The sequence below is a fragment of the Podarcis vaucheri genome, assembly GCF_965113315.1.
Source record: "Podarcis vaucheri genome assembly, chromosome: 12".
Classification (NCBI taxonomy): domain Eukaryota; kingdom Metazoa; phylum Chordata; class Lepidosauria; order Squamata; family Lacertidae; genus Podarcis; species Podarcis vaucheri.
This window is the reverse complement of record NC_138750.1, coordinates 42,285,885-42,300,508: the sequence shown is the minus strand read 5'-3', so window position 1 is coordinate 42,300,508 and position 14,624 is coordinate 42,285,885. Positions and strand designations below refer to the sequence as shown.

The 14,624-nt window shown below is 45.0% G+C and overlaps 2 protein-coding genes across 2 annotated transcripts in view; both read right to left on the bottom strand.

Annotated features, from left to right (window-relative positions):
* Window positions 1-14,624, bottom strand: part of LOC309515652 (uncharacterized protein) — an 84,933-nt gene that overhangs the window by 54,978 nt on the left and 15,331 nt on the right. Inside the window, exons 2-4 of the mRNA XM_082193668.1 lie at window positions 10,677-11,064; window positions 8,542-10,243; window positions 8,301-8,392 (exon numbers count right to left, since the gene is read on the bottom strand). Of these exons, the coding sequence (XP_082049794.1) occupies window positions 8,301-8,392; window positions 8,542-8,565 (116 nt within the window). The 5' untranslated portion in view covers window positions 8,566-10,243; window positions 10,677-11,064. The remainder of the gene's footprint in view (window positions 1-8,300; window positions 8,393-8,541; window positions 10,244-10,676; window positions 11,065-14,624) is intronic.
* Window positions 1,530-4,075, bottom strand: OTUD1 (OTU deubiquitinase 1). Its single transcript, XM_082193659.1, has one exon. The coding sequence runs from the start codon at window positions 3,967-3,969 to the stop codon at window positions 2,632-2,634; it is 1,338 nt and encodes a 445-aa protein (XP_082049785.1). The 5' UTR covers window positions 3,970-4,075; the 3' UTR covers window positions 1,530-2,631.

Here is a 14,624-nt window from a genome sequence, read left to right as displayed (position 1 = left end):
GTTTTGAAGGTGGGAGGGAAGCATACTTTGTTCTTAAATGATGCATGAGAGGAAAGGGACAAAATGAGTGATTATGTCTCACAATCAAGCCTGAGAAATCTAGAGCTTTCCAGATGTTACTGAACTACAACCTTCATCATCCCTGACCACTGGCCATGTTGGCTGGGACTGATAGTCTAACATCTGGTGGGTCACACTTTTTTTTACCTTCGCTCTAATGATCAACTAAACATGGCATACACACTTGAAATACAATCTTTTTTTCTTTTCTTACATTTATATGCCCCTTTTGTACCTATGCAAGTGCTAAATATTGTTGTTCGAAGGTTGTATTTAATTTTCTCGAAGTAATCATTGTCTTAACTTATTAGTGATGGATGCCATTTTCAAAGAATCAGAAGCATAGGGGAAATATGATAAATACCTCAATCAAATAGCCAAAAAGATTCAGGACAACCAGAGTACTTATTCTTGTGCCACTCGTTAATTAATGGAATGGTAATGCCCTCTCTAACACAGATAATGTTGAAGAAGGGTTAAACAAATGCATGGAGGAAAGTTGTAAGTCAGCCTTCTAAGTAAGCCCACAAAAGCTACTGGCTTGCTAAAAGATTTGCAGCCTGCATTTCTATGCTGTCAACAGAGAAGGGAAAGCTTTTATTGGTATGGAAACATAGGCAGGCCTCTAAATAATGCTCTGTTCTGCCTCTACACCTCGCAGAGAACCGTACCTGACAGTTACAGGCAGGATGAAGCTTTCTGACCATTTCCTGCCATCCCTCAAAGGGCTAGTACAAAACATTTATTAATGTTTGTCAATTTACATACAATACTAATATATGATCAAGTATTAACATTTCAATTAATACTCTTAAAAAGGGGCTCAGTTTGAGGTGGGTTCCCCCCCATTGTTTGTATGTACCATAAATGCAAAGAAAGAAGCACAAGAACAAAGAGAAACAAAATGAAAGATGGTAAGGAAAGATGGTGCAGAAAGTGGCAACGGGCAAAGCAGAAAAAAAGGTACCAGCTCAGAGGCGCAGGGGAATGGAAGCCTGAGAAGAAAAATCTCCTGGTGACATCTCCTGACCACATTTAAGCAAATGCTCACGAAATATCAGTTCATGAGCTTTATCAATGAAATGTTAGATTTAAAATTTGTTAAAGGAGTTGCAGCCAGAAAATTTGTAAAGGTGGGAGTTCTTCCAAATTATAAAACCACTGCCAGCTCTCAATGCTTGAAGTTGGACAATTATCCTACAAATTAACTACTAATTGTAGCTTCTCCCCCTCCCTCTTCCATCTCCCCCTTCCCATGGCACCATAATGACCGTAAGTAAAGCATGATCTTGCTTCCAAACCTTTTGAGAAGCAAGTTTAGTAGCAAGGGAGACATTCTTCACAGAGAGGAAAGGGCTTTCTTATCCTCTTGTGCAGCCCAGCCACCAATCTCAATTTTGAAAGGGCACACATTTTTACTCCACCCCACCCTGATTTGCAAATGTTACTCACTGACATAAATCCAAATGTAAATCCAAGCAAAACTATACATTTATTCCAGAATAGCTAAGAATATTCCTATTATACAAATACAGTATAAATTCAAGTCACACAATAAAAAAGTACAAACTCCATTACTGAATAAATATATCTAGCTATTTCATTTTAATTGGAAATTAAAGAGGGTAGCTTTTACCTTGAATGTTTGACCCAGCAAACCATACAAACTTAGTATAAATACATTTTTACATAATACCAGAGTAAACCCATTATTAATGATTAGAAAACGTCTAAAGAACAGAATGTGATAAAATAAGCCTGCTGGTGCACTGTCAGAAGGCAGGCAGCAAGCATGTAAATTCATTAAAAGAACAAGACCACAAATCAAGGCCATTCTTATGGAGTGATTTAGCCATGTCTTAACATTCTAAACCAGGTAATACTAAAAAGAAAAAAGATGGCACTAACCAGGCAATAAAATGAAAAGCCAGCTTACACTAGTCAACAACTGAACACAGAAGAGTCACAATTGCTCTCTGTATCATTCTTGAAAAAGCCATGTTCCAATTGTCTGAAAAAATCCTGCTCTGCAGAGTGGTCAATTCACTTTAAAACTTGCGACTTAAAAGTTAACTGCATGTTGTTGTTGTTGTTGCTGCTGCTGCTGTTGTTTTAAGCAGCTGAATGTTCTTTGCTTTCATTTAATGAGGAAGAGTGGGAAGTCAGTGAACTAACACACATCCCCCCCCCTTTGTTAGAATGTGTGTAGGTTTCAAAATGCAGCATAAAACTACTGTTAAACCATAAGCCGTATTAGCACAGAAACTCTAACAAACCTCTTACTAACTTATTTTTGGCGGTAAGTCAGAGGTAACAGGTTAAAAAATGTTGTGCAAAAAGGAAAAAAAACCAACCCTTATAGAAAAGAAAGTGTGTACTGGAAATAGAACAAACATATACAAAAGAACAGAATGGTAAATAACCAGGATCTGAAGGTATATACACAAAGCACTCATTGCAAATCTCAGTCTAGGTTTGTTCCCCTTCACGTTCTTGCTCAGCTTAGGGCACGATTGCTGGATGGAGAACGATAAGGCACCAGGACAGCAGGCAACTGATGCTGTGCCCATCTCAGGAGCAGGCATTCTGCTCAATGTACATCTTTGACAGAGATACGGCCATGGATTTGGCCAGCTCCTCGTCCCTCCTGCGCTGCACCTGAGTCTGCCGGCACCATTCCTCATACTCCGGATTGGGGCACTGGCGATCGAGCACAGCGTCGTAATGCCCGTTGCTAAGCCAGCTCAGCCAGATGCTGCGCCGGCTGGGGTCCTCGGGCCCCAGGTAGTGGACCATGGTGGAGACGGTGGGGCTCTCGGGCCGGCCGCCGGTGGTGAGGTGGATGTTGACGTTCAGCATCTGTCCCATGGCCAGCAACTCCGGGTAGCCGGCCCAGGCGCCGTCCTGGGCGGCGTTGATGAGGAACTCGCCCACATCGCCCTCGATGATGGGGCTGAAGTGGTCCAGGTGGTCGGCGATGTAGTGCACCGTCTGCTCTCGGAGCTCGCCGTGCAGCCGCTGGTCCCCGTTGACGGCCTTGCAGACGGCGCGGTACAAGCAGTTGCCATCGGGGATGATGTGGAAGCGGAAGCGGTCCTTGTGCCGAAGGTACTTGTCCTGCTTCTCCACCTCGGCCAGGTAAAGCGCCAGCTTCTCGCAGCGCTCCGTCGGGCGCACCTGGTAGGGGCTCTCCTCCTCGGCGGCGGCCTCCAGCTCGGCCTCCCGCCGGCAACCGCCAGGCTCCAGGACCCCGGCAGCGGCGGAGGGCGCCTGGCAGGCGGGACGGGCCTCAACGGAGACGCCCGGGTAGGCGCTGGCGGCAGCAGCCGCCGCCGCCGCCTGCATGGCCTGGCAATGCTCGCTGAAGCGGAGGCCGTGGTTGCTGGGCTCCTGCTGCAAGCCGGGCTGGGCGGCGGCGGCAACGGCCGCGCTGGCATCGCCCCCGCCGCCGGTTTCCAGCAGCAGCCACTGGTGGGCGTGCGCCGCGGCCGCCGCCGGGCTCAGCTCGGCCGCCACGACGACGGGCTCCGGGCGCGGCACCAGCCGGATAGGCACGACCCTTTCCAACGGCCTGCGGCGGATCATCTGCGCGCCGGGGCTGTAGCACTGCGGCGCCGGCTGGTGCTGCGCCGGCTTCCTCTGGCCGGGCCCCGCCGGGGGCAGCAGCTCCAGGCAGGAGAAGGCGGGCATGGCGGCGGCTGCTCCCGCTCCGACGACGGCGCTCGAAGTCACTCCTCCTCCGCCTCCTCCAACCGAGTCGCTCTCGACTCCCACCGGACCTTGTCCCGAGGGCTCCGGCGAAGGCAAGACCTTGAAGACGACGCCCGTCGGCCCACTCGCTGCGCTGCTCGCCGCTGCTGTGGCTGCGGCCGCCGGGTAGGGAGTGACGATGGTGCTGTAGAGCTGCATCCTCGGCTCTTTATAGGCGGCGGCGGCGGCCGTAACAGCAGCCCGGGGAAGGCCGTAGGGGCCGGGCCAGGGAGCGACCACGGGGCCCGCCGCCGCCGCCGCCCCTCCTCCTCCTCGCAGGAAGCCAGAAAGGATGAGGCGCCAGAGTAAAAATAAACACGGGCATCACCCTCCTGTCGTCACCGGCCTGCAACTGCCGCCCCTCTGCCCTTGCGCCTCACAGAGGCCCCCACTCTCTTCCCCCTCAGGCCGCGCCGGAGCGGGAATTCCTTCTGCGCCACAGCTCCGGGCGGGTTCCCTCCTCCTCTCTCTCTCTCTCTCCTAGGCCCAGAGCCTCCTGGAAGGTACTGGAGGCCTTGTCGCTCACTCGCGCGGGGGGGGGGAGGAGGCCGGGCCTTGTTTACTTCCCTCCCTTCAGCACGTTGGAAGACACACGTCGTCAAGGCGCGAGGGAGAGGGCGTGGCTTGGCGCTGAGCTCTATGGCTGCGCCGCTGCGTCGCCGTAGGACGACAATTTGAAAAATGAAAATAAAGCCTTTTGCGCATGCGTGTCTGTCTTACCCTCTGCTCGGGTCAGTCCGTCTGTCTGCGACGTTACCCCGTGGACGTGGTTCAGTGCGTACCTAGCTGTACTCAAACGTTAGGAGTCTGATCGAGTAATAAAGATCTTTATTAGGAATTGGGGGTACCCGTTGGTGCAAGGGTGGCATATATTTGAAATGCATAAGCATTTCGCGTTTCATATTTTTTAAATACAGTAAGTGAATTAAATAGCATTGCCGCCTATTTAAGACAGTGGCTCTTAATTAACATTCAGTCAATGCATATTCAGTGCACAGGGCCAATCCACACACAACTACAGTGCCCACCACCCTTAACAAAATACAACCCCCAGGATTCTTTGGTGGGAGCAATGTGCATGAAACGTCCTTTAAATGTATGGTTTTGGATCGTCCCTCAGTTTTATCGTGGGATGGGTACTCCTTATCCATGCATTTTTTTTCCACAGCATCCGCATGACGTTGGCATCAAAATGCCAGCTCATATTCCCTGCAGGATTTATCATTTCTGTTAAAAATAAGTTAAGCTAAAAAAGAAAACACCTGCTCTAATTACTTGTTTGCAATATTTGAACAACCCATTAATAATATTAAGCATTGGAAGCACCGTGAAATTACTTAACAGTTCCACTGACTGAAATGTAATACAGCAGTGAGCAACCTTTTTAGTTTGGGCATGATATCAAAGCCCCAAAGTCTTCAGATTGGTAGTAGTCATAGGTAAAATGAATCACTACACAAACTTGCTTCTAAGCCAGCAGTCACCAGTCTTTTTGGACCAGTGGGTACATCTCTAATTTTGAGAGGGTCTTCTGGGTGCCAGTCACAAAATGGCTGCCATGAGGGGGGCATAACATAACACATAATGAGACAGTACAGTCATGGTGAAACTTTCCCCACAGTTATATTTCCATACTACAGAAGACTTTACCTGCTGAATTTCTGCCTGCTGTTAAAGGCACAGGAACCTTCTTTTCCCACAATGCCAACCCTAACCTTTAGCTCATGGATAGGCAAACTAATGCCTGGGGGCTGGATCAATCTAGCCTGCAGATGGTCCGGGAATCAGCATGTTTTTACATGAGTAGAATGTGCCCTTTTATTTAAAATGCATCTCTGGGCTATTTGTGGGGCATAGGAATTCATTCATATATTTTTTTCAAAATATAGTCCGGCCCCCCACAAGGTCTGAGGGACAGTGGACCGGCCCCCTGCTGAAAATGTTTGCTGACCCCTGCTATAGCTCTTACACAACAGGAGGCATGCCCAAGCCTCTTTGACTTTTGCATGGAGGAGAGATTATGTAACAGCCAGCTCATACTTCCTGTGGGAGAGAGAGCAGGCAAAAAAGAAAGGGGGTGCCTCTCTCTAGTTCAGGTTTTAGCTCCACCCATTGCTGCTCTGACATTTCCCACCCCTACTCTTGAGGTCCCCAGCCTCAGATGAATGTCCCTCACAGCCCTGCCATTAAAAGAAATCCATGGGGAAAAGGGCATTCACGATATCCTAATCCATATATGAATTAATAGCCAATGATTCTTAGGGTTACATGTAGCACCCAGTATTATAGTACTTATCAACACAATAAGCCTACAAAGAGTGCCTTTGGTGGTCACCAAGCTAGAGTTTAGCTCTGTCCTTGAAGAACCATTCCTTCAGTGACAACAACAGTGGAATGATATTGATGTGAATATTTAAGTTTCCGTTCTAGTGATTCATAGTTAGCTTAACTGCCTCTGTGGTGTTCATGAATCAAGTTACAGCTTTTAACACACCAATATATTAATAGACATTTACCTAAATCACTTGTGATCAGAAACAGGTGCCATGCAGAGTGCAACCCGATTCTATTCTGACATAAACTAGTTGACCAATTATTTTTTGTTCACAGAAAGAGCTGGCGCAAACATTTTAATCCTTTTAACTGCTGAATTGGAACCAGATATTGACATAAAGTCATTTTCCTTGAAAGACAAGTCATGCATTACTGAGGGAGAGACATAAGAATTAAATATTATATATATTTAATTATATATAATTACATTATATAATAAAATTATATATATATATTCAAAATAAAGGTTTTAAAATTATATTCATTTTACTGTTTACAATGGTTTCCCCATGTCATCTCACAAATCTTCCGTTGTCCTAGAATGCAGCTGAATCAGAACAACACATCAGAATTCTGAAATGCAGAATTTCTCTTCCATTTTTACAGAGCAAACCTATGCACATTTATTCAGTATTGAGACCCACTGCATTCAATGAGACTCCCATTGCATGTAAGCATGCACGGGATTGCACCCTAAATCCCTGACTTATGCAACAAGATCCCCAGCCTTTATACACCCATTGAACAACCAAATGTCTATTGAGTAACCGGATTTGGAATTATGGATGTGGGAGGTAATTCTACAATTATTAACAACCCTGAAGTTGCTTTTGTTAAAAAAAGAAGTTCAGCCTCCTATCACTAAAATGATCTTAAGACTGGATATTCAAGTTGTTGCTGTACTGGGACAAAGGCAAAGAGAAAGGAGATCAGGCTCTAGTGGTAGGTGGTTTGGTGATTTGCAGATGATCAGCAAGGTTTTCTTACTCCCAGTAGTTTTCCAACAGCAAGTAAAACTGAATGAAGAAGAAAAAAATCTCTGCTGTTGCTCACCTTGTGCTAATAGCTTATCTCTTAGCAGGAGCAGCCAACACCCTTCAGATGTTTCTGGACTATAAATCCCATTATCTCCAGCCATTGGCCATGCTCCCTCTGGTTGATGGGAGTTGTAGTGCCACACTGGTTACAGCTGTGGCCATACTTGTAAAATAAGACTATTAATTCGAACAGATCTTAGTGCAACTCTTCTGACCACATTGTGACTTTTGCTTTGGATCACGAGTAACTCTCAAGATGCACATTTGTATTTGTACAGCTTAAGGGGCACAGTAGGTAATTGATGCCACTCCCCTCCTTACCTACTGTTCCACATTCCTTAGATTTCTGAACCTGGTGGTCCTAACGAAAGGAAACAGCAGACTTCGCAAGTCTGGAGGCTGCCCACCTCTAACCCAGGAGGAACCAAAGATGCTAACCATTTGTTGCCATCTTAAACCCTTCACTTTGGCAAGGAGATGTCAACTGACAGTGCACAGCGACAGGCAGTGCTGACTACCCTGACCCTGGTTTCACTCTTCCAGGTTACCTTCTTCTCAAGCACTTCAGTCTTTCAGTGCTCTGATCCCAGTGGCCTGAGAGAGGGGGGAGGGGGGGAGATACTGAGAAATGGGAAGGGGCTGCAGCTCAATGGCAGAACATCTGCTTTGCATGCAGGTTCAGTCTCTGGGAGAGACCCCTGTCTGAAATCCTGGAGAACTACTGCCAGTCATTGAAGACCATGTTGAACCAGCTGTACCTATGACCTGACTCGGTATAAGGTAAGCTCCTGTGTTTAAAGCAGGGAAATGAAGGGTATCTCAGAGCACTAATTCAGCCACGTTCCTATCTATGTCACTTGCTGTGTCCAGCGGCCCTCCATTTCTATCACACATCAGATGTAACAGGACAGAAATAGAAACACAGGAGCATGAGAATCAAATATAAATTATTATCTCACAGGTCTACTGTGAGGCTGAACGGTAAGGCTGTAATTCACTCCACTTAGAGGTGTTATATAACTGGCTAACAGCAAATATTTCATAAGTTAAATTCTACCTTTGAGTAGAAGTTAAATTACTTAACATAATTCTCAATTTCAAAAGGAATAATTTAGTCACCTGCGCTGCAGTTGAGGGCATTCTAGTTCTAATACATCAGGAGGAATTTCAGCTGTGGATGAGCTTTGGAGCCAAGTTCTTTGGTTACATTTCTTTGAGCAAAGGCAAGAGGGTGAATCAAAGGAAGAGTGTGGAATTTGTAATGCTTTAAAAATCTCCACTCTTTAAAGCTTCTGTATAATCTTTTTAAAACTGGAAAACATTAACACATTTGTCACATTTAAGGAATTCAAAGTAGTACTTGATGTGACTTCATTGAAAGCATACGGTGACATTATGTTCCCCCTTGAATATCTATCTGAATGATTCAGTGTAAAAGTGATCCTCGACATTCCACTGTCTCTTAGCAACTGTCCTGACTGAGCTGACAGACTTGGCATCTCTAGGAAAGCGATACTTTCAGAATGAGCGTCATTGACATCACAGTACCTCACTCAAACTGAAGGCAACATTGGCTTTGTTTTTAAAGCAGCATACGCATGCTACCTTTTTTTACATGTTAAAAATAGGAAATGCACAACAGTAATTATTTTGGGTTTTTCACATCTTGTGTAACTAAAAGAAAAAGGAAAAAAAAGTATACATTTCCTCCCCAGGGGACAGCGCGCACACCTAAACTCACAAACTTACTTTGAGTATTTAACAAGCATGAAAACAGGAATCATAATAATAGAATCAGAGACTCTTGGAGCTGGAAGCTACCATGAAGGTCATTTAGTCCAACCCTCTACAATGCACGAATCTTTCGCCCAGCACGGAGCTCGAACCCACAACCCTGAGATTAAGTGTCTCATGCTCTACCAACTGAGCTATCTATCGTTAGGAGTTTCAATTTACCTGTGCATCTTGTTTGGGGGCTCCTTAGAATATTCCAACACTCTAACTGCTAGACAGCAGACTAGATTATCCTATGAACAGGTTCCTTGGTAAAGGATGGACTACGAGAGTCGCTTAGGGTGGCCAGATGCAGAAGAGGACAGAGGTCTTAACACTTTTCTACAGCTGTGCAGAAGAGGGGATTTAAGCATGTGTATCTTGGGCTGGGGTTCAAAGTGATGAACAATGCTGACCTGAATTCAGACCCTGTTGACTTCCCTTACACTCAAGCAGGGTGTGAGGAAGGCCAAAAAAAGCGAGTGACCTTAAAATGGACTCTCCTGTTTTTATACAAATGCAGTACAATCATTGCCGGTTGCATTGCCAGGTCTCCTGTGTTGCATTGCCACAGATCCTGTGCTCACTTGCTGTCTCTTGTATGGATGTGAAAGGGAAATTCGGGGGCCTACTTAGAGTAGTGTGTGTTGACTGTCAAAGGTCTTCAAAGCCACCATCTGGACAGGCCAACTAGGTATCTGAATGAATCTGCTGGATCAAAGAATTGTCTCAGAACAGACCAAAATATAAACACTCTATACAGAAGTTGCTCCTTTTACACAGTAGTCAAAGCATGTCAGAAATGTGAAGCTGGACATTTTAAAGAAATTGTGTATGGTTCCGCAATTCGTTGAATTTATTTACATTTATTCCTATGGCTTTGCAATCCATAAGACCTATAGCCTTAAACATATAAAATCTCTGAACAACTCAGCGCTCGCCGCAACGTAGCGTTCATGAAGGGACGCAGTGACTGCCAGCAATGCCGTTGAAATGTCACTGTCTGTCAGCTTACCAGACATTCTTTGTGACACTGCAACTATGCTATGCATATACTTAGAATCAGCATTCCCACAAATGATGTAAGTTACATACTCGGTGGCAATATGCGTGTGTCAGTATCAAGAACTGGTCTTTTACGAGAAGATGCGCTTTTAATTTCTAAAGCACAAGTAAGTTACACTGGGCTTCCAGTAACGTTTAAGAGTAACGGGGCAAGGATGGAAATAGGGTGAATTAAATAAATAAAACCACTTCTAGCCTGCATTTCCTCAATAAGCCCAACATGGCTCACAGCCAGGGACGCGGACTTATAAAAAATATTGGGGGGGCCGGGAAAGCTCGTGAAATGTAAATAAGCTCATGAATATGCAAATAAGCTCATGAATATGCAAATGAAGTGGCGCCGCCCCCTCGTGAGCGAATAGGGGAGAGCGTGCTGCTGCCTATTAATCAGCTCCGGAACAGCTGATATGCGGGAAACCTGGGGCTAGAGGCAGAAGCCCCCGCCCCCGGGGATTCCCCTGTTCTCGCGGGGGACGGCCGGGGCTCTCCAGCTAGGGCGCGCGGCTGGCTGGCTGGCTGGGGAGGGAGCAGGTGGGGAGGAGGCGGGGGACGGCAGCAAGGGCGCCCGAGATTATTGGGGGGGCTGAGCCCCCCCAAAAAATTTTTTGAGGGGGCTCAAGCCCCCTCAAGCCCCATGGAGTCGGCGCCTATGCTCACAGCACAAGTGTTGTTTTTTTTTTAAAAAAAGAGCAACTTAACCATTTTAAAAACAATTTGGTATCAGAAATAAGTAACTGGCTTCCTATCTCCCTGCCAGGGAGAAGGTTCAACTCCAATTACCTGGTGCCCGGGGACTGCAGGAGAAAGGGAAAAGGACACTCTGGTCCTGTCCATCAGCCAAAGGACCCTGAGCAAACATTTGTTATTGAAGCAAGAACAGCAGCCAGGGAAGATCAGCTGGAGAAATAAGACCCACTTACAGCATACGGCTTCATTTTGGTCTCCTTTCTCTTCCTTTGTGTGTCTTTTCAAGTTTGCAGCTAGACTGACAACAGGGCCAGCCTCTCTTGCTTGATGTCAGCCACTTTTCGGAGTTAATGGTTGTCTGAAAAACGGGATAAAACAAGATAAAAATAAATAAATTCAATAAAGCAGCCATAAAAGATGAAAACAACAGAGCGACAAAAGATAAAAAAGGCAGTAACCATTAGAGGGCTTGTCCACAGGCTCTGCCCACCCATCACCCATCCTGATTCCCTTGCACAAAGCCTAGGTGGGGCTCCAGTTTATATGGAAGATTCGCTCTTGAGCTGTTTACAGGGAGGCTGTATGGCAATGAGCACTCATCCTGCATTGATCCTGATTTGCTAGTAGGGTGTGTATTACACATCTTCCCATTAATCGCTCAATTGTCCCATATAGTTCAATGCATTTTCTTATCCCTTTCCAAACCACAAAAAAAAAACCATTCGGAAAAAGTGGATGTGTTGCGCTAGAGCAAAGTATCACTTTAATTGTGCAAAGCTAAAGTTCCAGTATGCACTTGAATGCATCCTGCAAAACATAGTGTGGAGGTAGCTTAACCCACAGCAGTTCAAAATGCTTCCCCCCAAAAGGGAGCAATTGTTCTACATCTTGCCATACACCTTTGTATCTTCTATGAACATGCATGAAAATATCCATGCTGTAGTCACTAGAAGAGCCACAGAAAATACTGGATTTTGTGAAAAGCGATTTCTCGGATGTATGTCACCTGCCTCTCCGCCCCACCCCTGCCATTTATGCAAAAAGTCTACTTCTCTGCTGCAGTCAGGGAAAGAAAGCATATTATGTGCGTAGGCGCAGTCTCATGGTTCTGCTAATAAAGAAAAATGTCTCCCACACTTCAAAGTTTCTGGTGGTTTAGTAGTCACTGATTGCTGGGCACATTCCAAGGAGCATTTGGACTATACAGGAGGAAAACCACAACAGAGCAAACAACTCTGGCAAAACACTGGTATCCAATGACGCCAGCCGCAATGCTGCGCTAACAGCTACTTTACTAAATATAAGACGGGCAAAGACTACAAGTGGAACATTTGCAAATAGTGAAGGAGGGAGCTATACTTTCCTTCACTCTGCCTGCTCCCTTGATGAATCCTGACTTACGCCGACCCTGTTCCCTTAGCAGTTGTTCTTTTTGCTTATCCAGCCTATCTAATTTATATTGCAAATAAACAGCTTGGACGGAGATGTGTCATCTGTGTTCTGTAACTACCTTGCACAGTGTTGCAAGCAATTGAATGTCGAGCAGCAGTTATCACACCAGCAAGGAATGTTACGTATTGTTTTGTGATATACCCACTTCCACAAAGGGCAGCAAGCTCCTGGAGCCACTGTATATTGCAACCATTTTCTTGTGTTTTACAAATAAAAGTATGGGCCCTAATGAAAGGAAGGGAAAGAGTGAAACTTGCATTAGAAGAGGCATCTGCAACAAAATGTTGCATTGTGGATGTAGTGTTCTCTTGCCCAGGAATTCAGCAATGCCCCTTGCATGGATACAGTGGTACCTCGGGTTAAGTACTTAATTCGTTCCGAAGGTCCGTACTTAACCTGAAACTGTTCTTAACCTGAACCACCACTTTAGCTAATGGGGCTTCCTGCTGCTGCGCCGCCGGAGCCCAATTTCTGTTCTTATCCTGAAGCAAAGTTCTTAACCTGAAGCACTATTTCTGGGTTAGCAGAGTCTGTAACCTGAAGCATATGTAACCCGAGGTACCACTGTACTCCATTCTATTCCCTCTCCATCTGACCTTCTATTTTCCTGCCCTCTGCCTGCCAGCTAGCATGAACGTTATTAGCCCTCATTGGGCTTTTGGGGTTTTCCCCTGCCCCAAATATCATGTAGGTTTCTTTTTCTCTAAAGGTTTTTATGTGCTCCTGCAAAGCCAGGGATTTCCAGCCGGCTCTTCCTCAGTGCATCTGGCTTTCAACCAGAAGGTTGGTGGTTTGAGCCCAGCCACGGATGGCTGTGGGCAGGATTCCCTCGGGATCCCCTGCAACTCTACAATTCTATGATTTAATGCTGATGCCTCTTTTTGGACATGGATGATGCTGTTCTGGCTACAAAAGAACTGGCATCCGAAGAACTGGGCTTCCTATTACAGTAGTATATATGATGATGATTATATCCAGGGCAGTTTAACCATATTGTTTTGTCTCCTAGGTAACAACAGGCAAAAATATGATTAACCATTATCAAATTTTAATTATTACATAATTAATGGAAACCATTATTATTTATTTATTTCCTTGTTGCAAAATTGTACACACAAAATTGTATGGACTTAAATCATAAAGCATGACGTGCCTAACAAAAAACGGGTCATTAGGGGAATAAACTACTCAACGTATTATTTTACAGTACATAATAATGAGATAATTACTGTAAACTGGTAAAATGAGTCATTCAGAAAATCAGCCTGGAAAACAGGAGGGTAATAGGAGTGAGCTAATGAGTGGTGCCTGCTTATCTATGCCATGCTGCAATATATGCTGCAAGTATTTCTCATCTCTGTGTTGTTTCATTTGTATATTTAATAAAATCACACCATACAGTGTAGAAATTACATTTGTTTTTCTCTCCCCTTGCCACCTTCAGTTTTTGCAACAGCTTTTCCATTATGGCTGTTTGCCAGATTATATTATACCACTGATCAATATTCATCAAGTGGAAAACGATTCTAAATTATATTTAATTATGTAACCTTACAAACATGCTCCAGCACATCATCCATGTTGCCGCTCAAATATTCCAAAATCAATCACATATCCTTCTGAATTTTAATTTGAATACAATGAGGCTGCCATGTCCAACTTTTTTAAAAGCTCCTCTGATTTCAGTAGAAAAGCTGAACGCTGATTAAAACACCATTCCCATCAGGAGAACTTTGAAGTCATTAACTTTGGCTAACAGTGTTCACATATAGTTAACAGTGCAATCCTATACATATTTACTCAGAAGTAAGCCCCTCTTTGCTTTCAACAGGGCTTACTTACCTGAGAGTAGAGGACTGCCCTTTCCTGGGAGTCTGAGTCCCATCGATCTCAATGGGGCTTAGTTTTGAGAAGACACACACAGAACTTCAGTGCCACAAAAACTTTTGGGAGAGGCTCTAATTCAGAGATATCAGGCTGGGAAACATCGCTGTCTGCAATTGTGAGCACTATTGCCAATCAGATTAGGCAGCACAGAGCGAGATTAACCAGTGATCTGATTTATGATAAAGCAGTTTAATATCTCATAAATACTCTTCCATTAATGGAGGCAGGGAATGCTTTCATCCTTCTTAGAAACTAGGAATCACTCTGTGTGGTGCTATAAATATGTCCCAGGGATTCAATAAATGGTAAGTTATGACAAATAACAAGCGTTCTCCAAATTCCAGTTCGCTCTTGCTATTCCTGTGCTAACGTTCCACTTTGAAATCTAGCTCAGCATCCTGATCTCATGGTGGGCAACCAGGTCTACTCGTGGGAAATCTGCAAGCAGGACATGAGCACCAGAGCACTCTCCCCTTTCAGTTACCAGATACTGGAATTTAGAAGCTTTACTACCTCCGACTGTGGAGGCAGAGTGTAGCCATCATGACTAGTAGCGATTGAGAGCCTTATTCTCCATGA